At 42.4% G+C, this 24,895-nt stretch overlaps 1 protein-coding gene across 2 annotated transcripts in view; it reads left to right on the top strand.

The window, feature by feature from the left end:
* The window catches only part of PCCB (propionyl-CoA carboxylase subunit beta), a 179,318-nt gene that overhangs the window by 94,575 nt on the left and 59,848 nt on the right, over window positions 1-24,895 (top strand). For both annotated transcript variants that reach the window (XM_029616355.1, XM_029616356.1), the window contains exons 8-9: window positions 3,514-3,634; window positions 20,974-21,055. In XM_029616355.1, the coding sequence (XP_029472215.1) occupies window positions 3,514-3,634; window positions 20,974-21,055 (203 nt within the window). The remainder of the gene's footprint in view (window positions 1-3,513; window positions 3,635-20,973; window positions 21,056-24,895) is intronic.

The raw sequence follows: 24,895 nt of genomic DNA, 5'->3' as shown, positions 1-24,895 counted from the left end.
ACACCTCAAAACCATAACACAGGTTTGTGAGGCAAGGCTTCCCTTGGGAAAATCTATGTTATGTTCCAGTAAACCATGTTTTTCTATATGCTCTATATGTTCTTTAGAATAGTTTCCACTATTTTTCCTGGCCCTGAAGTCAGGCTCACTGGTCTAGAGTTTCCTGGATCACCCCTGGAGCCCTTTTTAAATATTGGGGTTACAGGCCACCCTCCAATCTTTAGGTACAATGGATGATTTTAATGATAGGTTATAAATTTTAATTAATAGATCTAAAATTTCATTTTTGAGTTTCTTCAGTACCCTGAGATGCATACCATCCGGTCCCGGTGATTTGCTACTCTTTCGTTTGTTAATCTAGCCTACATCTTCCAGATTTAGTTCAGTTCATCTGACTCATCACTCTTGAAATCCATCTCAGGAACCAGTACCTCCCCAACATTAATAAACACAGAAGCAAAGAATTAATGTAATCTTTCTGCAATGGCCTTATCTTCCCTAAGAGCCCCTTTAACCCCTCGGTCATCTGATGGTCCAGCCAACTCCCTTACAGGTTTCTTGCTTCAGATATACTTTAAAAGGTTTTATTATGAGTTTTTGCCTCTTTGGCCAACTTAATTTCAAATTCTCTCTTAACCAACCTTATCAATGTTTTACACTTAACTTGACAATGCTTATGCTTTTTCCTATTTTCTTCAGGTGGATCTTTCTTCCAGTTTTTGAAGGATTTTTTTTGGCTAAAATAGTCTTTTTCAACTCACTTTTAACCATGTCAGTAATCATTTTGCCTTCATTCCACCTTTCTTAATGCATGGAAAACATCTGAACTGCATTTCTAAGATTATATTTTTAAACAATGTCCATGCTTGTTGTATACTTTTAGCCTTTGAAGCTGCACTTTTCAGTTTTTTTCTAATTATTTTCCTTATTTTGAAAATTTAGTATTTAAAGCTGTAGATTTACATATTGTCCCCATTCCAGTCATTAGTTCAAATTTGATCATATGAGCGCTTTTGCCAAGTGGTCCCACCACTGTTACTCCTCTCACCAAATCCTGCATTCCACTAAAAATTAAATCTAAAATATCTCCCTTGTTGGTTCCTGAACAAATTGCTCCATGAAGCAGTCCATCCAGGAACTTAATGTCTCTAGCATGTCCTGATGTTACATTTACCCAGTCAATATTGGGGTAACTGAAATCTAACAAGAAAAGTGCAGACAAACTGAGTTCAAGTCCCAATCGAGAAATTTCAAACACACGGTGTATATAAATCAAATGTGTAGCTTTATTGCGGCAAATCCACTGCGTTCAATTCCAAAAGGTAAAGCTACACATTTGATTTATATACACCGTGTGTTTGAAATTTCTCGATTGGGACTTGAACTCAGTTTGTCTGCACCTTTCTTGTTGGATATTCTTTGGAGTGCAGTGGTTGCTCTCCTTTTTGGTTGGTAACTGAAATCTCCCATTAATACTGCACTGCCAAATTGGTTACCTTCCCTGATTTCTCTTAGCATTTTATCATCTGTCTGATCATTTTGGCCAGGTGGACGGTAGTATAGTCCTGTCACTATACTCTTACCCAACACACATAGGATTTATATGCATTTAGATTCTATTGAGCATTTAGTCTCTTATATGATCTTTATCCTGTTGGACTTTACCCTTCTGGACATAAAGTGCCATACCCCTACCAAGTTGATCCTCCCTATCATTGCAATTTAATTTGTACCCTGATATAGCACTGACCCATGGGTTATCCTCCTTCCACAGGTCTCTGAGGTACCAGTTATGTCAATCTCATCATTCACTGCTATATACTCTAACTCTCCCATCTTACTTCTTAGACTTCTGGCATTGACATACAGACATTTGAAAGTGTGTTTTTTTTGTGTGAATTAACAACCTGCTTTTTAGATGATAGGGATAATTTGGAATTCTTTAACTCAGGTAATTCTTTACTTATAGGCACATGAACTACTTGCTTTTATTGGCACCTCTTGGTTGAGATGCCCTAACTCTACTGTTTCGTTAGTATCTTTCAAAGAGTCATTCCTCCGAACCATGCAATGCTGAGTGACTGTTGGCTTTCCCCCTTGTTCTAGTTTAAAGGCTGTTCTATCTCCTTTTTAAAAGTTAGCATCAGCAGCGTGGTTCCATTCTAGTTAAGATGGAGCCCGTCCTTTCGGACAGAACAGTGAATATCTGTAATTCTAAGTATTTAATATTGTTATCTACTCATTGCAATGGAAAATGAGCACCCTCATCTCTCTTTAATAGATTCTGGAAAAGCCAGTGCTTCAGATTTGTCCTTGTTTAATCTGAGTCCAGAGAAAACCCCAGAATTCCCAAAAATTTCTAACAAATAATCCAGCGACTTAATAGGGTCTGTAAGGAAAACCAATATGCCATCAGCAAAAGCTGCATATTTGAACATTTGTTTTCCCAATCATTTCTCTTTCATCCCATTGGATAATTGAATATAATTTAACAGTGGCTCTAGGCAGGAGAAAAAGCAGGGGCAATGGACAGCCTTGTCTAGTGCCTCAAGCAATTGAAAAGAAGACTGGTTGCAAACAATTAGTTATAAATGAGGTTTGCTGTTGATGATATAAGAGCTTAACAGCATCGAAAGAGAGACCATCCAACCCCATACGGCCTGTTTTGGCCTCTGTTGGAAACAGGATGCTGGGCTTGATGGACCCTTGGTCTGACCCAGTATGGCATGTTCTTATGTACTACTGGTACTGGATACTATTGACACAAAAATTTGGAAAGCATGCTATTGCCCTACATGTTGCTGCCGAAGATCATGCTGCGTCGAGATGGGACCTCTATGGGACGTCTCGCTGCAATGCCCCCGATGCAAAAGGACGTGTGCTGGGAGGGGGTAGTGGGTTTAAAAGGCCGACAATGGCGTCATTGCCCTTTGTCTACGCCCTCCCTCATGTGCCAACATCACTAGGTTGCTGGACCTGAGGAGAAGGAGGGGGAGAACAGGAAACCCTGAAGTGAGTCACTGATGAGGGGGAGAAGGGCCGAGGCCGTGTTAAAGGAGGGCTACTGGGCATTTTGGGCACATACCCTTGTATCACTCACTGCAAAACAAAATTATTTTAATCTTGTGTTGCAATTATAGTGTATGTGTTGCAGCACTATGGTGGATGCAGAATTTTCACAACATCTTATTATTTGTGTGTGTGTTTTTGTATTTTTGCATATTAATGTGAGAAATGAATAGGGAGTAAGTGGCATGAGGTGTTTGGTTCCGGAAGTATTCTTTATTGATTGGAATGATATTAGCATTATTACATTGTTGTAATGTGTTAAACTATCTGCATATGTTTCTAAGAATGTTCAAATACAATATATACATCATTTTCTTTTTTTTGGCAAATAATTCCCTGAGATGTAACATCCAGGGAGTGTTTGTAGCTCTGGTCTGGGTAGCTGGGATAACATATGTCAGTGTCCTGGGATTACCTGTCTGAGATCTTTCTCTCTCCTTCCAGGGGTGGCACATCGAGCCTTTGAGAATGACATCGATGCTTTGCTGAATCTCAGGGAGTTCTTCAATTATCTTCCTCTTAGTAACCAAGATCCGGCACCCATCCGTGAGTGCCATGATCCAAGGTCAGTCAATTGGGGGCTTTAAAGAGCACTTTGAAATCAGATATGAGAAAGGTAACAATGCTAGAAACAATGCTTTAAAGTCAGGAATTGTAAACCGCACTCAGGCAGAGGCTGCAAGCAATGCTCTGAAGTCAGAAACTGTAAATAGAAAGATAGAATGGCTGGCAATTATAGACCGTTGGCTGTACCTAGTTTGTCCAATTTACTTCCTGTTGCAGTGCCATAGATTCCAGTTGATCCTTGGCTTTCCCTTCTTTATAAGTAAGGGGTCCTCTCTTCTTCTCCCAGGTGTTCTTGAATTCTTTTACTAGATCATGAGGGAATGCCAGCAGTTCCTCAGACGCTTATGGCTTAGAGTGAATTATTGTCAAAAGATACTGGCTTAACAGTGAAGTTAGAACATCCAAATAGAAAGGCTGTGATAAAGGCAGAAGTAGCCTAGGTGCATTTAAAAATGAAGCCTACAGAGATAAATGATTCCAAACTGTCCACTTCAACTGTTAGGTAGGTTGTTAATATAATTTTTAAAAAAATGCTTTGAATTGTGTGTATGCAAATGCCAGAAGTCTAAAAAAATAAGATTGAAGAGTTGAAATGTATGGCAGTGAACGAAGATGTAGACATAGAAACATAGAAATGACAGCAGAAAAGGACAAAAGGTCCATCAGTCTGCCCAGCAAGCTTCCCATGGTAGTATCTGCCACGCTGTGCAGGTTACCTCCATGCATCAGTCAGTGCTGCTTGATGTGCTTTGCTTATCGACTTGGCCATAAAAGCAGTCCTGTGTTTTTTTTCCTTAATGTCTGTGCATCAGTACCCCAGACTGTAAAAAAAAAACCAAAAGTCATAGCTCGAGTTGGTTGTCTCTGAATCCGAATTCCTTTTTCACTCCACCCCGACCCACCCCCCCCCCCACTTCAAAGCAGAGAGTGATGTTGCAGTTGTATCAAAAGCCTCAAGGCTCATTGGTGAAGGGTAGTAATCCCATGCCTTCTGTTAAGGGTAGTAACTGCTGCTCTGTGCAGATTACCCCAGTGCTTATCAGTTCCCCACACCGTAAAATTCGGGGCCGTCATTGGTTGCTGTCTGAATCCAAATCCCCTTCCCCCCCACCCCCCTGACCCTTTGAAGCAGAGAGCACTGTTGGAGTTGCATCCAAAGTATCAAGGCTTATTGATTAAAGGTAGTAACTGCCGCACCAGCAAATTACCCCCATGCACGCTTTTTTGTTTCCTTTAGGACTTGGCTGTATAAGCAGTCCTACGCTTTTTACCTTATGTCTGCGAATCAGTCTCCCAGATCATGAAAATCAGGGCCCTCTGTTGTCATCTGAATCCAGTTCCTCTTTTCCCCCTGCCGTCTAAGTGGGGAGCAATGTTGCAGTTGCATTAAATCTCCAAAAAAAATCCCCGCTCTTCGTGAGGTCAAAAATATGTCATAAACACCTTTATTAACCCCACTGATATGACAAATTAATGAAGTAGGATAAGGAAGGTTTCATACTTTTTCTGTGATATGCCTCCTCGGCCTTGTACACAGAGTCTTGTAATTTGTAATCATAAACCAACCTCCATCCTGCCTTAAACATTTTTTAGAAATTTTATGTGAAAAATGTGTGAAAAACAAACGATAAACATTTGCTGAGAGTATTATAAGTGGATAACTACATCAGAGACGCCGAGAGTGTCAGAAGTGATTAACTGTTATTTAGACTCGGCAAGCATCGAAGATCATAAAAATATAACAAAAAATAGAAGAAGATTAAGCTGTCTAGCCAATTTTAAGTGCACATAACACAAAGTTTGTTTTTCACGAATTTTCCACATAAAAATTCTAAAAAATTTTAAGGTAGGATGGAGGTTGGTTTATGATTACAAATTACAAGACTCTGTGTACAAGGCCGAGGAGGCATGTCACAGAAAAAGTATGAAACCTTCCTTATCCTACTTCATTAATTTGTCATATCAGTGGGGTTAATAAAGGTGTTTATGGCAGTTACATTAAAAGCATCAAAGCTTATTGGTTAAGGGGCAGATTTTTAAAATTACGCGCGGGGGGTACATTTGTGCGCACTACCCAGTACGCACAAATGTACACCCGATTTTATAACATGCGCGCGCATGTTATAAAATCCAGGGTCGGCGCACACAAGGGGGTGCACCTTGCACGCCCCGAGCCCTAGGGGAGACCCAATGGCTTTCCCCGTTCCCTCCAAGGCCGCTCCGAAATCGGAGCGGCCTTGGAGGGAACTTTTTTTTTGTCCCACCCCACCTTTCCCTCCCTTCCCCTATCTAACCCACCCCACAGCCCTACCTAAATCCCCCCCTACCTTATTTTGTTGAGTTACGCCTGCCAGCTGTCTGCCGGGCCCCAACACAGGCCGCTCTGTCGGGGCACTCGGCCATGCCCCCGGACCATTGCCACGCCCTGGACACACCCCCAGACCGCGCCCCCACGGCCCCGCCCACACCCCACCCATTTTTGCAAGCCCCAGGACATACGCACGTCCCGGGGCTTGCCTGCACCGCCGAGCCTATGCAAATAGACTCGGCACGCGCAGGGGGGGGGTTTAAGGGTTACACGTGTAACCCTTTTAAAATCCGCCCCTAAGGGTAATAATCTCCATGCCTTCTGCTAAGGGTAATAACCGCTGTACCAGCAAGTTACCCCCCTGCATGCTTATCTGATTTCCGTCCTCTAGCCTTTAGAAATCCACAGTGTTTATCCCATGCAGCTTTGGCTTCCTTGGCTGTTTTCTTTTTCACCATCTCCTCTGGAAGGGCATTCCAGGCCTTCACCACCCTCTCCATGAAGAAATATTTCCTGATGATGGTTCTGATTGTCCCATCTGGAGTTTCATTTCGTGACCCCTAGTTCTATTTTCTTTGCAATGAAAATGTATGAAGTCCATACATCATTGAAACCTTTTAGGTATCTGAAGGTCTGTATCATATCTCCCCTGCACCTCCTCTCTTTCAAGTTATACATATTTAGATACTTCAGCCTCTCCTCACAGGTCTTCTGATATTGACCCCACACCATTTTGGTTGTCCTTCTCTGGACCGCCTCTATCCAGTCTCTATCCTTTTTGAGATAAGGGTTCCAGAACTAAATGCAATACTCCAGGTGAGGCCTCACCAAGGACCTGTACAATGACATAAGAACATAAGAAAATGCCATACTGGGTCAGACCAAGGGTCCATCAAGCCCAGCATCCTGTTTCCAACAGTGGCCAATCCAGGCCATAAGAACCTGGCAAGTACCCAAAAACTAAGTCTATTCCATGTTACCATTGCTAATGGCAGTGGCTATTCTCTAAGTGAATTTAATAGCAGGTAATGGACTTCTCCTCCAAGAACTTATCCAATCCTTTTTTAAACACAGCTATACTAACTGCACTAACCACATCCTCTGGCAACAAATTCCAGAGTTTAATTGTGCATTGAGTAAAAAAGAACTTTCTCCGATTCGTTTTAAATGTGCCCCATGCTAACTTCATGGAGTGCCCCCTAGTCTTTCTACTATCCGAAAGAGTAAATAACCGATTCACATCTACCCGTTCTAGACCTCTCATGATTTTAAACATCTCTATCATATCCCCCCTCAGCCGTCTCTTCTCCAAGCTGAAAAGTCCTAACCTCTTTAGTTTTTCCTCATAGGGGAGCTGTTCCATTCCCCTTATCATTTTGGTCGCCCTTCTCTGTACCTTCTCCATCGCAATTATATCTTTTTTGAGATGCGGCGACCAGAATTGTACATAGTATTCAAGGTGCGGTCTCACCATGGAGCGATACAAAGGCATTATGACATTTTCCGTTTTATTCACCATTTCCTTTCTAATAATTCCCAACATTCTGTTTGCTTTTTTGACTGCCGCAGCACACTGAACCGACAATTTCAATGTGTTATCCACTATGACACCTAGATCTTTTTCTTGGGTTGTAGCACCTAATATGGAACCCAACATTGTGTAATTATAGCATGGGTTATTTTTCCCTATATGTATCACCTTGCACTTATCCACATTAAATTTCATCTGCCATTTGGATGCCCAATTTTCCAGTCTCACAAGGTCTTCCTGGAATTTATCACAATCTGCTTGTGATTTAACTACTCTGAACAATTTTGTGTCATCTGCAAATTTGATTATCTCACTCGTCGTATTCTTTCCAGATCATTTATAAATATATTGAAAAGTAAGGGTCCCAATACAGATCCCTGAGGCACTCTACTGTCCACTCTCTTCCACTGAGAAAATTGTCCATTTAATCCTACTCTCTGTTTCCTGTCTTTTAGCCAGTTTGCAATCCACGAAAGGACATCGCCACCTATCCCATGACTTTTTACTTTTCCTAGAAGCCTCTCATGAGGAACTTTGTCAAACGCCTTCTGAAAATCCAAGTATACTAATCTACCAGTTCACCGGTAGATGTAGTATTCTGGTGGGTAAAAATTCATATGTGTGACACTCTATGCATCACCACCTCTTTTTTTCCTACTGGTTATTCCTCTCTCTATGCTGCCCAGTATTCTTCTGGTTTTAACTATCGCCTTGTCACATTCCTTTGCCTTCTTCACATCCCCAGACACTATCATCCCAAGATCCCTCTCTTGATCCGTGCACATTAGTCTTTTGCCCTCCATCAACATACAGCTCTTTTGGATTACCGCATCCCAGATGTATGACTCTGCACTTCTTGGCATTGATTCCCAGCTGCCAAATCTTCAACTGCTCTTCAAGCTTTCTTAAATCACTTTTCATTCTCTCTACTCCTTTAGACATGTCCATTCTGCTGTAGATCTTACTATCTTCCACAAATAGACAAACTTTACCTTCTGTCTCTTCTGCAATGTTGGCATTTCAGAGACCTGGTAAAAGAAGGATAAACTGTGGTACGAGGGTACTAATTATATTAGAATGATAGGCCAGGTGAAATTGGTGGAGGAGTGGCGCTGTATGTTAAGGATGAAATAGTCAAACAGGATAAAAGTCCTGCAAGATACAAAATGCAGCATGTAATGTCTATGGATAGAAATGCCATAAGCGATGAGGAAGAGTATAGTAATTGAGATATGCTAACATCCGCTAGGCCAAGATGAAGAGAAATAATGAAATGCTAACAGAAATTAGAAAAGCTAACAAATTAGGAAACACATTAATAATGGGAGATTTTAGTTATCCCAATATTGACTGGGTAAATGTCTCATCGAGACATGCTAGAGAGCTTACGTTTCTTGATGTCATAAATGACTGCTTCATGCAGCAGCTGGTCCTGGAACCAGCAAGAGGAAGGGTGCTAATCTAGAATTAATCCTAACTGTGATGCAGTGGTGGTAACAGTGGTGGGGCCGATTGGCAATGCGGATCATAATATTATAAAATTTCATGTAATCTCTGAAAGGAGGACATTAAGGAATACTACAGCAGTAGCATTTAACTTTAAAAAGGGAGACTATGATAAATTGAGAAAACTAGGAAAAAAAAAAGTAAAAGGTGTGGTTACAAAAGTTAAGTTTCCATGTGGCGTGGACACTATTTAAAAACACCAGCTTGGAAGCCCAGACTAGATGTATTCCATGCATTGGAAAGAAGATCAAATGACTGCCAGCATAGTTAAATAGTGAGGTGTGAGCCAAAAGGATGTTCTTCAAAAACTGGACGTTGGATCCAAATGAAAAAAAAAAAAAGTTTAATTACTGGTAAATTAGATGTAAAGCATTAATAAGGCAGGCCAAAAGAGAATTTGAAAAGTAACTTACCAGAGAGGCAAAAACTTGAAATAAAAACATTTTTGTTGCACTTGGCGACCCGCAGTCTTCCATGAGTCGCCGCACTCACCTTGGCGCTCCCTGACGCCAGGGAGGGCTGTTCACGGAGCAGGAGCTCCAAGTGCTGGATTCCTTCAGCTAGCATGACTGCCACTGCAATCTCACCACTTGTAACACGCCGCTTCTCTAGGTGCGTGCGTGCGCTGCCCCTGCCCTTCTTAAAGGACCAGCAGCGTAAAACGGGGCCTGACGCCCTTTGATGACATCATCAGCTCTAGGCCTGTTTAGGCCAGCTCCTGCCTCTAACCCACACCATGAGAGACTCGTCAGGAAATTAAAAAGTCATGGGATAGGATACAATATTCTGTTGTAACTGACTGAAGGACAGGGCCTGTGCAGTCCACTGTGAAAGCTCTTGCACAAGGCAGTAGCTTGGAAGGGACTGTGGCCTGGAGCCAACAGCAGCCGAAGTGGAAAGGAGACCACGGGCTGTGCAGTGAACTCCATCCCACTGGCAGCCAAAGTGGAGAGGAGGCAACCTGATGGAAGACTAAGTGAAGAGGCGGGTCCAGGGCTGCCAGCGGAAGAAGGGAGAGTGAAGTGTGAGATAAGAGCATGTGAGAGAAGGAGCATGAGTGTATGAGAGAGAGGGAACGTGTGTGTAAGCACATGCGAGAGAGGGAGCATTCGTGTGAGCATGAGTATGTATGAGAGAGAGGAGAAAGTTTGTGTAGCCTCCCACATTCACTAATCCACAACATTCTCAGGGTGACTGGGAATCAAAATTTCCCAGGTATGGTGAGTGGTAGTTTTCTTTTTAATCATTATTATTTTTAATTATTGGGTGTTTAATGTGTGTTATGGTTTGAAATATTTTACTGGTATTTGGGGACATTTAAAAAATAATTTGAGTTTTTAATTATTCAATATTTTGTCAGCTGTATTTTTTTTTTTTGTTAATGACAATCATAATAGTAAAACCATATTAATACTGAAAAGAATTACATAGTAATTTCAGCGCAGTGATCTGCCTGTGAATCCACCATATATTAAGGTAGAAAATGAAGAGTTGAAAATTTCCACATATGCTAGGAGTCTAGGGGTTTTGATTGACTCCTAACTATCCTGTATCCAGCAAGTGAAGGCCATGATTAAATTAGGCTTCCATAAACTTTGGACATTGTGGGCTAAAACTGTTGCTGCGACATGACTATTTTCGTGCAGTAGTGCAGGTAATTATACTGGACTATTGCAACTCACTTTATGTTGATTTACCAATGACAACTTTGAAAGCATTACAATTGTTGCAAAACACTGCTGTTAGTTTAATTTTAAGTCGCAGCATCAGAGATTACATCTCACTAGTGTTATTCAACCTCCACTGGCTTCCAGTCAAGTGGAAGACCAATATAAGGTCGCAGTGCTTTTGCAGAAATTACTCTTTCTAGTCACTCTCTCATGGATTTAACTCTGTGCTGAGAGTATACAACCCTATATGATCACTATGATCAGCACAGCGAGGGCAGTTATTCTAACCATATGATAGGCCCAGCCGGTTGACATTAAAGAGCGTGCATTTTCCATAGCTGTGCCAAAAATACCTTATCCCAGGAATTAAAACTGATAGACTGTACTTAAACATTTAAAGGCTTATTGAAAACGTTTCTTTTGAAGCAGGCTGTTATGTGAATTTGCAGTTGGTTCTTCTCTTTGAAGTATATAGGTTATTTTTGGGAACTTTGTTTAATTTTATTTGTGTTATGATGTGATTTACATGATTGTTTGGTTGTTTGCCACCTAAGGCCAAGGTGCAGGTGGGTTATAAATATAAATAAATGATTGAAGTTTTATATTTCTTGATTTTATTATTTTATGAAGAATGGTAGTATTTCTGGTTTTGTGCATACAAAGTCTGGCCTGTGGCAGTTTTCAGTTCATTTTTTGTCTGCCCATTTATATTTATATTTTATGGTCTCTTTATACTGTATTTAGTGATGTTGTGTCTGTGTTCAGTATGTATGACTGAGGTGATGTAGTCTGCTAGCATGTAAGTTCTGTGTAGGCATCTCTAGAAGTCTGGCTTGTTCTGTTTTCCTAATAGGTGTATTGGTATTTTAGGACCTGGTGCAATATTTGCAGTGTTACTTTTTCATAGATAGGATTGTTATTGCTTGAGTGCTGGCTGTTAGTGCTGATTTCGTATGATTTGGAATGGGATTACTGTATTGTAATTATTTACTCTTGGCTTTCTGAGGGTCAAACCCAACACGTGTTATAATTAGCTTAATACTACATGGATATTTTTGCTGGATTTTCTGGTAAATATAATATAGGTTGTAGGTGATATTTTTACTTCAGAAGACTGCATTCTGAATGTTCTTTTTCATGCAAAATCTGTTATTATAAATGCATAACTTTTAATTTTGTGTGTGTTAAGGGCCGGTGGTGGGCAGGGTTGCAGGACTTTAAAGTTTGCCTAGGGCACCTTATACCCTTGCACTGGTCATGGGTTCCAGGAGAGAGGGTATGAAGGCCCGGTGGGAGGGGCAGGGAGTGGAATGTTAGATTTTAAAGTTTAGATCACTGGACTAAGCTGGGCTTTTTTGTAGGTCTGGGCCAGAGATTGAATGAATGGGGAGGAGGGGCTGCAGCACAGTAATTATTTGCACAGGGCTTCAAAAAAGCTAGCACTGGCCTTACTGAAGGTTAGGAGACGAGAGTAGGACTGAATAGTCATTATTTTCAATGGAGAAAGTTAAATAATGGAGTGCCCCAGGCATCTGTATTAGGACTACTGGTTTTTAATATCTTTATAAATGATCTGGAAAAGGGAACGATGAGTGAGGTAATCAAATTCACTAGTGATACAAATTATTCAAAGTTGTCAGATCACTAGTTGATTGTGAGGACCTTGCAAAATTGGGGGATTGGATGTCTAACTGGGAGATGAAATTTAATGTGGACAAGTGCAAAGTGATACATATAGGGAAGAATAATCCAAACTAGGTACATAATGCTGGGTTCTATATTAGGCATCACAAGCCAGGAAAAGGATCTTGGAATAACTGTCTCTCCTTTCCCCCCCCCCCCCCCCTTTTCTGGCCTGCTCCCATCCCCCGGCCCCCTGTTCATTGTAATTTCCTCCTTTAACTGAGTTACTTGTAAACCGGCGTGATGTGCCCCACGAACGTCGGTATATTAAAAGTTGTTAAATAAAATAAATAAATCCTTAGCCCAGTGCACAACAGCAGTCAAAAAAGCATACAGAATGGTATATTACGAAAAGAATGGAAAATAGAGAATATCATAACACGCCATTTTGATCCATGGTACAACTGCTCCTTGAGTATTGTGTGCAGTTTGAGTTGCCCATCTCAAAAAAGATATAGCAGGACTAGAAAAGGTTCAGAGAAGGCTGATCAAAATGATAAAGAGGATGGAACAGCTCCCCTTTTGAAGTGAGGCTAACAGGTTAGGGCTCTTCAGCCATGAGAAGAGATGGCGGAGAGGAGGGGTATGATAGAGGTGTATAAAATCTTGAGTGACTTGGAATGGATAAACAAGGAACAGTTAGTTACCTTTTCAAATAGTACTAGGACTAGGGGACAATCCATGAAGCTAATAGATAGCACATTTAAAAGAAAGCTGAGAAAATATTTTTTCACTCAGCGCACAATTAAATTGTGGAATTTATTGCCAGGAGGATATGGTGAAAACTTAGCTGGGTTTAAAAAGGGTTTGTACAAGTTCCTGTAGGAAAAGTCCATAAACCATTATTAGCCATGTAGATTTGGGAAGGCCACGATACTCCATTTGTGGTCTCACCAATGACTACAACAGAAATATTCACTGAAGACAAGCAGTTTACCAGTCACTCATTTGGGTGACAACATCCTGACATGTCAACATGAACAAGTTTTTCAAATTTTTCCAGGAAATTCCATGGTGAGTGTCAGACACGTTTCTTTCCAGCAACAGTTGTTTTTGCTGTGATTAACCTTCCAGAGATTTTATTTTTTTTGATACATTTGATTTTTTGGTTTAGTGTGACTTTATATTTTCTACCATTTCCCTACAGTCTGTCTTGTTTCTAAGCTTTATTTTTTACATTTTTTTTGCTTCCTTGTCAGCAGGCCTGCTTTTTTCATGGTTTCTGTCAGGCCTCCCATGATGCTCCCCTTTTTATCTTTGGTTGTCTTTACTTTAGGAGGAAAATTGTAATTTTGCTTTTGCATTATCATTTTGATGATGGCAGAGAAGAAGACTGATGGCTTTAACAAATATCCAGTGTCTGGGTATGGATCATGTCTCCCAATGCAGATCTTGAAGAAATCAGTCTGGGTCCACTTAACTGGTGGTGAAGATTTAAAAATGCATAAGGATCATGGAGCTTTGCCAACTGCTGGAAGCAGGGAGTAGCCAAAGGAAATATAGACCCCCCCCCCCTTTGTTGCTGAAGCCGAACGAATAGACCCAGAAATCAAGAAAGATTTTGATCTCCCAGTCTATGTCAAGCATCAGACTTCAAGCATAGAGCTTAGGCAAAATGGCAGCAAGGCCTGTTGAAGAACATACATTGACACTGATCTCTTGTGCATGGTTCCAAGAGGAGAGGAATAAAGGAGCCTCTTCTCTAACCTCTTCAGTGACTGCACATGGGGAAAGTTGTATCTTCCATCCTAGGCACTTTCTTTATTAGGCTGCAGAGATCTAGCTTTTGAATTTTCAGCATCCCTAAAAATAATTGAAGGTCAGCCCTACTGTTGAGTCCCATTGACTCTTCAGATCTGCAATCTTCAAGCAGGAACTTTGAGGCATATAGAGGCAGTTGCTCAGCACATGAAGCGTGCTGAGCAGTTGGAGTCAACAAATTCAACTCAGAGCCTCATATGATCTGCCTACTGTTGCCTCCCCTGTGGTGTTGAGCTTATTAGCACTGACATTTTAGTTTTGAATGTTGAGGACTGGTATTGGTGTTGAGTGCCCGAATTGAAACCGAATGGCCTCTGAGAAGGAAACCTTCCCGGAATTTCTGTGACGTTCAGCTTTGAGGCCTAGTTTTGACCTTCAGCAGTAGAAGGTGATTGACTTGAGAATCAGCGCAGACTGAGATGTCATCACCAGTATACATTGAAAGTGATTCTGAGTAGTTATGGGTCAGAGTTAGGTACCAAACAGGAGTTTTCACCTAACCTCTCTTCAGACACTTCTTCCCCACAGGCAATGAGTAGATTTCCACCTGAAGACCTCTTTTCAGGTTTTGTTCAGGTAATGATCAAGGCTAATCCAAATGAGTTGCAGGTTAAGGGAGAGGCCAGGATGCCCCATTTGGTCTTCTCAGGTACCTGGGTGTCCAAAGATTTATTGGCAGTGCTCATCCATGCTTTCAACCTGTAAGGGCAAAAATGCTCTGGTTTGCCTCGAACCAATGGACTTACCTGGACAAGAGTATGGAGCTTTGCCTATGAGTCATTGGGGTAACACAAATAAATTGAAGCTTTGTTCTCTAGGATCACAAAAGGGATGGCTGGGAGCAAGACTTTGTTCCCAGCAATTTGAGAGCTGTTGAATCGTGTGCGGAGAAGCTGGTGGGAGATTCCATGAAGACTTGGTTAAATGAGTTGTTTGAATATTGGATTGGTTACCAGAAGATTTTGGAACCTGGAATGGACTGGGCTGGAATGGAATGATAGGACTAATGAAAATGGGACTTGTGTATTATTCAAATGTCCTTGGAGTTAAAGGAGGAAGAGTGGCCTATTGGTTAGAATAGTGGGTTGAGAACCAGCGAAGCCAAGGTTCAAATCTCACTTCTCCCACTGACACTCCTTGTGACCTTGGGTGAGTCGCTTTATCTCCTAATGTCTCAGGTACCCACTTAAATTGTAAGTTCTTTGAGGCAGGGATTTATTGTACCTGAATACTTGTTACCGTTACACAGCATACATCAAGTAACGCTCTATATTTACAGATGGTATACAGTTTTATGTCTCTATTAAAGGATCATTCACACAAGCTCTCAGTAAAACTAATTGCCTAGTCACTTTTAAAAAGTGGCTTGACTCTTACAAATCGTTACTGAATTAAGCAAAGAATGAGATTTTATACTTGGCTAGATAGCCATTTTACACTGTTCCTGACAAAATTTCTATTGATAATGTTCAAATCCCAATAGTTAATAAGATTCATAACTTAAGAGTTGTCAAGGACTCTTCTCTGTCTCTTCGTCTGCACATCAATCAGATCATTAGAAATGCTTTCCCTAAACTTCATTTGGTCTGCAGAGTTTGTATCTGAATGAAAAAGACTTAGACTACTATTCATTCACTGGTAATGTCCTCTCTCGACTACTGTAACATCCTCTACTTAGGCTTGCCACAGACAACACTATGTACATTTCAATATGTACAAAATGCCAATGCACGTGGGTGTCTGAGACCTTGATTCGGCAACACATTTCCCCCATTCGGGCCGATACAGTAAGGAGCGGTAGGAAGAGCTGCGTTAGTGCCGGGTGCACCCGCGGTTGCCGCACGCACAGTCCGGCTCACCTACCGCTCGATACCGTATTGAAATGTCATGCAAATGCAAGCTGCGTCCAAGAAGCATCCGTGAAGCGTTAGGCCCGCGCAATCCATTTTACTGTATAGAGCGCTATACAGCACCTATACAGTAACCTGGGTGCGCTGGTACCTGTCATTTCAAATGTCATTTGAAATGACAGGTACCAGGAAGTGGACGGTTCTCCTACGTTCGGGATTGCCAGTCCTCTCTACCCTCCTCCCGAAGCAACGAAAAGCGAAAAAGGAGAAAAGCGAAATGACATGTGAAGTGTAACTTACTTTTCTTGCAGCCCTCCTCCGGAGACGCACCGCGGCTCCCCTGCCTCCCGGGGGCTGCCCCCTGCCTCCCGGGGGCTGCTGGCGGCGAAAGCGGCCCCGCCGGCGAAGATGGATGCCTGCTCGGGCCCTCTGACACGATCGCTCCCGGGAGAATCCTTTACTGAGCTGCGGCCACTTCTCCTGTGTGCATTCAGCCAGGCGGAGGGGAGCCAGTGGCGAAGATGAATGAATGTGCGCCTGTGCGTGCAATTTGGCCGCTCAAGGCGTGACGTTACTACATTTGGCGTCATGCCGTGTGACGTCGGCGTTCGCTAATGCACTGCCTTGAGCGCCGGCGAAGGTGAATGAATGCAATTTGGGCGCCTGGCTGAATGCACGCAGGAGAAGTGGCCGCAGCTCAGTAAAGGATTCTCCCGGGAGCGATCGTGTCAGAGGGCCCGAGCAGGCATCCATCTTCGCCGGCGGGGCCGCTTTCGCCGCCGGCAGCCCCCGGGAGGCAGGGGGCAGCCCCCGGGAGGCAGGGGAGCCGCGGTGCGTCTCCGGAGGAGGGCTGCAAGAAAAGTAAGTTACACTTCACATGTCATTTCGCTTTTCTCCTTTTTCGCTTTTCGTTGCTTAGGGAGGAGGGGAGAGGACTGGGGCTGCCCCGGAGACCAGCACCCATGGACGTGGCCAGGGCAGGTGAGCGAGGGCTGGGGGAAAGTTTGCCGCCTACCCTTACCCCTGCCTCTAACGCAGGGATAAGGGTAGGCGGTAAGTTAGCAGGTTAAACGCGCGGCAAAACTGCAGGTTTAAAAAGCGATAATCGGGGAGCGCGTTACTGTATGGGTGGGAATAGCTAATCCGATCGTTTACATCTCATATACATGCCGCGGGCGGAAAGGGTTACTTGTTGATTTAAAGAGGCGGTAAGGATGGGTTAAAAGGGTTAGTGAATCACGGGTTGGACTAACGCGGCCAAATTGTGAGTAGAAAGCGGGTTAGAAGCAGGGTAACCGCGGCCGCACTTTACTGTATTGACCTGAAAGTTTGGTGGATTAAGTTTAAAATTCTTTTCTTGGTTTTTAAGAGTTTTAATGGCCTAGCACCTTCTTGTTTTAATGCTGCCCTAAAATGATATCAGCTGACGTGCAATTAAGATCATCCTCCTAGTGCATTTTAAATGTACCATCTTTCAGATATATTAGATTAGACGAATCCAGAGAATGTTTGTTTTGTGTGCAGGGAATCCTCTCTCTGGAATGCCCTACTCCTTTTAGTCAAGCTGGAGAGCTCTGTTCTGAAGTTTAGAAAGATGATAAAATCTTATCTTTCTAACCAGGCATACAATCTAAATGGAACAGGAGTAATGTTGCAATTAAGGACCTGAAATGAGGCTGTTAGGAATCAAGGACCTGATTATGAGGTTTAATTTTTATTATATAGACCTTTAATGTGCATTTTAATTTGAGTAAGGCTTGAGGTTCATATTTTCCTTTTGCTATATTGTCAAACATGCAGAATGCAGAGAAAAACTGAAATTCCAAGAAGGGGGGAGGGGAGGAGGAGGAGGAGGTGCGGCAGGAAGGCGGGGCAGGATACAGCATGCCTGCAACATTTCTGGTTTGGATTGGTGGTGGCAGTGATTGCCAGGGTTGAGGGAAAAGCATCAACTGGAAGTAGTGATGAGGAATTTTAAGTATCAGCTCTTACTCTGCATTCTCCTCAAGCAGCAAGCACATGTGGCTGTTATAGAAAGCATAGACTTGCTGGTGACAACCTTTCACCCCTTGGTGACACATTGGCTGAGAACCACTGCCCTAAGGAACAAGAAAAAAAAAACTGCTGAGAGCTACAAATAACTGTAAGGCATCAATAAAATTATACAAAAAAATTAGGGTAGCAAGAACCTTGTTTTCAAAAATATATTTTTTCATCTTTACAACTTGATAATGTCTTTTTAATTACAAGAGTACTGTAATGTACAAATCTGAGGTTGATGTACAAAGCTGTGAATGGTTTTGCAAATACCATTTCATACATTAAAACAGATAGCTCATATAATCACATTTAAAAATTTGTGTGTCCCATTTGCCATCTTAATGTATCTGGTTTTGCAAAAGCAACATTTTTTTACTAAATTGATGCAAAATCTCCTAATTACCACATAAATCACATGAGGTAATTAGCAATTCTGCAGTTGCAAAATTGTATCTGTTGAAGCAGAATTTTGTGTGAAATTTACTACACTTACGGGAATTGTAGTTAATTCTTTTGCAAAAATATCTGTAAATATTTTGTATTTTTTTTCACAAACATTCATGCCATAAAGCATTTCAGTACTAGAAAATGAGCTAGTCCTGCAAGAGAAACTTCCTGTAGTGCAGACTTAAAAAAAAGTTCCCTCACATCTTGGTACATGGGGGCCAGTGTTATTTCAATATATTTATTTATTTGATTTACATTCCACCTTCCAGGCACTTCAAAGCAGATTGCATTCAGGCACAGTAGGTATTTCCCTGACATCCGAGTGCTGATAATCTAAAGGGTATATTTACTAAGCTGCCATAAATGTTTAACACGGCAATATTTTGTGATATTTTCTCTGAAAACCGTGTGCATTTAAATGAGCTGCTTTGCATGCATAAACTTTGCAAAGGCATGCAAAGCAGCTCATTCATAACTCATAATTAATTTTATGTAAATAAAATACCTCGGCTCGCCTCAAACAATGCATACTGTGTTGTTTGCTGAAAAGTTAGCTATAACTCAGAAATTGAAGCTAACTTTTCCCGGAGTTATCAGAATGCTGACACACATGCCGATTTCTCTGGGCTGCTTCTTAAAGGACCAGCGGCGGTGCTGAAGTTCCCCTCTCCGACCATGTCAAAGATTCCCCTACCCCCAGGAGTCGGGGGGAGAACCTCTTCTCTAGAGCAGCCCACCATTAAAGTAAAAAAAAAATTTCTAAGTCGTGCAACGATGCTGCCCCCTGCCCCTTACTCATAGCTCTTCCTTTTCACAGGTCACCATCGCCCCCTTCCGGATCCAAAGACCCCCAGTAGAAAGCAGCCACACACCCCAATCCCCCCAAACTTCCCTAGCCCACTTCTCCCCCCTTGTCATACATGGTGGTCTAGTGGCTCTTGGTGGCCTAGTGGATCTCTGGTTAGTATAGTAGGGCCCAGAGTTTAGGGTGAATTCTGGCTCCCCTAGACCAGTGGTTCCTCAACCCTGTCCGGGAGGGCCCACCAGCCAGTCGGGTTTTCAGGATATCCTCAATGAATATGCATGAGAGAAAATTTGCATGCACTGCCTCCACAACTTGCAAACTTTCTCTCATGCATATTCATTGTGGATATCCTGAAAACCCGACTGGCTGGTGGGCCCCCCAGGACAGGGTTGGGGACCACTGCCCTAGACTATCAGGGACCTACTAGGATACCAGAGAGCTACTAGACTACCAGATGTGGCTGGGAGGAGGGGGAGGGTCAGGGTTTGGGGGGGTGGTTTGCTGCCTTCTGGGGAAATGGGAGGGTGTTTGACCTGTTGTGAAAAGAGAGGGGATTGGGTAGGAGTGAGGTGTGTTACCGATGACTTAGAAATTTTTTTTTTAACAGTTGGACTGCCTCTCGAGTTGGTGGGGGTTCCACCAGATCTCCAGGAGTGCCTTGACACAGCGGGAGGGTGGGTGTGCTTCAGGGCCACTGCTGGCCTTTCCAGAAGATGGCAGCTCCAGGTGAAGGGGGGCCGCCATTGTGTGATTTTTAATTTTTATTGCCCTCCCTCCCCCCCTTTTCCCATAATATTTGTTTTCCTCAGAAGGGGAAAACTGCCACGGGCAGTGGAAAAACACCGCAGGGAGGCCCAGATGGTATTTTTATACAGCCCGTGGTATTTCTTCCCTCCAGAGAAAAATACCACCGCATTGTACCTGATGCAGTGGAAAATGACATCACTTGCCCAAGGTCACAAGCAGAGGCAGTGGGATTTGAATCCTGGCCTCCAAAGTTCACAGCCTGCCGCTTTAACCACCAGGCCATGTGATTGGTCTGTGGAAGCTGAGGATAGAAGTTATCCTCCCTCTACAGCAGAGCCTTGTGAAAGGCTTTGCAAAGCCTCAAAGCTGTGGGCAGGGCACTTAGGGGAGTGTTCTGGAGTGCGGGAGCGAGGTGTCTGAGGTCAGGAACGAGTGGTGGGACTGAACTGGGGGGGATTCTGTTCTCTGTGCTAGGAATGGTTTGATTGTGGGCTGCTTCCTTCTCTTTCCGTTTTGAATGATTAGTGTGGTGTTTTCCTCTCTCTGTGTTTTATGAGTGGTCTCATCATTGTGTGTTATTTTTTTCTGTGCATTTAAGTTCTCATTGTGTCCTATTTAGAAATTATCTTGTGCATTTAATTCCTATTATTTAAAAAATTAGAAAAAAATGTGGTGTTCTGTCACACCCGCAAGATAAGTATACATTCATTGTGTATGAACTTACTGTTTGGAGCTCAGTCTGCTGTGGCAAAGCTGGGTAGGAAGTAAGGCACAAGGGGATAAAGGGACCTGCACAAGGTGACACAGCATCACTGGCAGAGTATAGACAGGAACCCAAATGCTCCTGATTCCCGACAGCCCTCAGCTTTCATAACTATACTTCACGTTTTTAGTGTCCCTTGTTCTTTCCCTCTAAGGTCCTGGCGACTCACTGGCAAATTTAAAATTCTCAGCTTTTACTGTAATTTTTGTTTTTGTTCTGTGGGCAGTGACCGCATGGTTCCAGGGCTGGACACAGTTGTGCCAGTGGAGTCTACAAAAGCCTATGACATGCTGGATATAGTTCATTCGGTAAGTCCCTTGCAGAACCCTCTCAGTTTTCACTTTGTCTACCTTTAAATCGCATAACTTGAATTTACTCTGCATTCTTTTAGAAGTCCACTGGCATGAATTATACTCTGAATGCAAGGAATAAAACAGAAATATTGAACTTCAAGTTGAAGACTTTTAAATTTATAATTTTCAAGAATGGAAAAATCATCTTGGTTAATAGACTTACGACTTTGGAAGTAGATTTTAAGACCTGCGCTCAGGCGCATGTGTGCGCGTTTGCCAGCCCACGCACATGGATGCGGCGATTTTATAACAAACGAGCATGTGTTATAAATCGGCTATATGCGTGTACATATGCGCATTTATGCGCAAATGGTGACTCGAGCACGTAAGTGGGGGGGAGGTTTAGTAGATACGCATGCAGACGCAATTACCTGTTTTCCTAGTTTGTTCCCAGTTCGCCCCAGTAAAGGAGAGGACTTCCTACATCCCCTAGCTAACTTGCCTCCCTTTTACTCTGTTAGCCCGAGTCTTAAAATGCCGCTGACTAGCCTAGTTTTTTTTGTTACATGACTTACACGCCGTCCATAGCAGAAATAAAGTTACGTGGTATGGGAACCTGGTGCGCAATTGTGCACATAAATGCTTACGTGCAGACTTCATGGTGCAGTTCCGGCCCACCCATGCCTTGCCTCTTTGGAGGAAAAAAACTTTTACGGGCTGTCGTGGTCTGTGTCTGAAGTCACTCCCCAAATTGAACATCCGGCCCTGAGCGGTCTTCCACTATGACTCTTTTCCTTCCTGGTAACCTCCGCTGCTATTCCTAGCAGCTCCTTTGGTTCAGCAAGGCCTGGCCTCAGGCCTACTGGTCTCGGTACCAACGGTCCTTAAACCCTGGGACAGCTTGGCTCCCAGTCCCACCAAGTTTCCCCCAGGTAAAACAGAAAGCAACAGTGCAGAATCAGTACGTATCAGTTTCTCTTACCAAGTTCTTTTACCAACAGTCTGTAGTAGGACTGAAAAACTCCCTTTTAGTACAAAGCTACAAACTCAAGCTTTCCCAGCTAGATAACCGCCTTGCTTGGGAGTAGCACAACTCGCCCCAACTCCCCTCAGTTGTGCTGCAAGTTGTGACCTTCCCAAACCAACCAAACATACAGTTTTTAACTTAAGAAAAAAAACATTCCTCTTAACATTTTAAATCCACCCTTCCCAAACTATGTCACTCACTCTGTTTCCATGGCTGATTCTGAGGACTCCTCTGTCAGAGGGTCTATATCCATGTCCTCTTCCTGCTCTGAAGAGCTGGTTTTTTTAGGCCACCTTCACCATTCGGGCACGCCCTCCTCCTCTATTGCCATGGGTTCTGGTGGGTCTGATTCGTTACTGCTTTGCACAGCTGGCTGCTCTGCCTCTTCCCTGGCCCATAGGTCAAGCTATGCCTCCGAAAAGCTGGGAGTTGTAGTTCTTTTTACCCTCTCTAGCACCCTCTGCTGTCTGACTTGGATGTTGGTTCTCCTTTTCTTATCACCATTCCAGTTCTCCTGCTTCAATCAGGGTTGTGCTTCATTACAGCGCGTACCCGCATGGGTTTTAAAATCTGCTGTGCGTGCCGCACCAAGTCATACACATATCTCCCAGCTTTTGTGCATGATGGGGTTTTAAAATCTACCAGTTGGTGAGGAGGGTTTTAAACAAGGTTCATCAGGAAATGTTGACAAAACAGTTGAGGGCTAGACTAGTGTTCTTAAATTTAGCTAAATTTTCAGCCAAAGTTAGGTGGATCAGTTTGTGGCAGAAAATCCCTAACTTTAGGTTCCTAAATTGACCCTTTCTGTTTATTCTCCTATCCTGACGTTCCTACGTTAGATCCCTAGTGTGAAAATCACTGCTAAGTGCCTAACTTGACCTATTTTTTAGGTCCCTAAATTTAGGTGCTTGGGGGGAGGACATTTTCATTTAGGAAGATGAACATGTTTATATCTTTTGAATATCAGTAACTGTAAAGAAGTTTAAGAACCGGGGAGGTATACAGAGGGGCTTGTATTAACAAGTAGATATGCTGAAGCAATAATAAATTGGAAGGCATTTAAAATACCAGATGAAAATTGGAAAACACTGAACTGGTCAAATGACAGTGGGAGGACTGGTGCAGTTCCTAGAAAGGAGCAGATAAGACACACGAAGAAGAAAGAACTTGTAAAGTCCTAGCCTTATCTAATAAAAAGAAAACTATTCTTACCCGATTTTCCTTTTCTTGAGTCCGGCCAAACCAGTTCAGATGCACAGGTTATGCCCACCTACCAGAGAACAACAGAGTTGTTGTCACTCCGTATAGATGCCTATACTGGCCTCAGCCAGCTAGTATCCAATAATAAGAAAAACAAACCCCTATCCCCAAATCAGGGAACTTCTGAGGAAAATAGTAACTGAAAATGAAAATCCTACATTAGATACACCATTACAGTCTAACATATTCTTACCTTATTCTCCTGAAGTAAAGTAGAACTTTTTTTTTTTTTAAATTTGTGTGTTTTTCTATACCGAGATTTGGTACAAGCCTTCACACCGATTTACAGATATAACAACTCTTACATTGAAAGTCATAACAACGTTGTGCATTAACAGATATATTAAGTTAACTTTTAACTTTGCTACTGGTAGCATGGTAACATTTAAGTTTACTAATGGTGGCAAGGTCACATTTAACATTACTGACTATAGGTTAATGATTGAGATTGGTAAAATTTATTATCCAAGTCATTTGGTAAAAAAAGGTTTCTTATCTTGACGTGGAGACCAATGACCTCAACAGAAATGGTATCCATGAAGTACAGAAAGATTTCCAAAATCTAGGAAAGATAAGGCAAACTGCAAAGACTATTGCCTTTTCAGAAGTATTACCTAAGAACATAAGAACATGCCATACTGGGTCAGACCAAGAGTCCATCAAGCCCAGCATCCTGTTTCCAACAGTGGCCAATCCAGGCCATAAGAACCTGGCAAGTACCCGAAGCCTAAGTCTATTCCATGTTACCGTTGCTAGTAATAGCGGTGGTTATTATCTAAGTCAACTTAATTAATAGTAGGTAATGGACTCCTCCTCCAAGAACTTATTCAATCCTTTTTTAAACACAGCTATACTAACTGCACTAACCACATCCTCTGGCAACAAATTCCAGAGTTTAATTGTGCATTGAGTGAAAAAGAACTTTTTCCGATTAGTTTTAAATGTGCCACATGCTAACTTCATGGAGTGCCCCCTAGTCTATTATCCGAAAGAGTAAATAACCGATTCACATCTACCCGTTTTAGACCTCTCATGATTTCAAACACCTCTATCATATCCCCCCCTCAGCCATCTCTTCTCCAAGCTGAAAAGTCCTAACCTCTTTAGTCTTTCCTCATAGGGGAGCTGTTCCATTCCCTTTATCATTTTGGTCGCCCTTCTCTGCACCTTCTCCATCGCAATTATATCTTTTTTGAGATGCAGCGACCAGAATTGTACACAGTATTCAAGGTGCGGTCTCACCATGGAGCGATACAGAGGCAGTATGACATTTTCCGTTTTATTCACCATTCCCTTTCTAATAATTCCCAACATTCTGTTTGCTTTTTTGACTGCCACAGCACACTGAACAGACTATTTCAATGTGTTATCCACTGACGCCTAGATCTCTTTCTTGGGTTGTAGCACCTAATATGGAACCTAACATTGTGTAACTATAGCATGGGTTATTTTTCCCTATATGCATCACTTTGCACTTATCCACATTAAATTTCATCTGCATTTTGATGCCCAATTTTCCAGTCTCGCAAGGTCTTCCTGCAATTTATCACAATCTGCTTGTGATTTAA

This window comes from Rhinatrema bivittatum, chromosome 9 (assembly GCF_901001135.1).
Source record: "Rhinatrema bivittatum chromosome 9, aRhiBiv1.1, whole genome shotgun sequence".
Lineage (NCBI taxonomy): Eukaryota > Metazoa > Chordata > Amphibia > Gymnophiona > Rhinatrematidae > Rhinatrema > Rhinatrema bivittatum.
The sequence above is the reverse complement of the archived record's forward strand: the minus strand, read 5'-3'. Positions and strand labels throughout refer to the sequence as shown.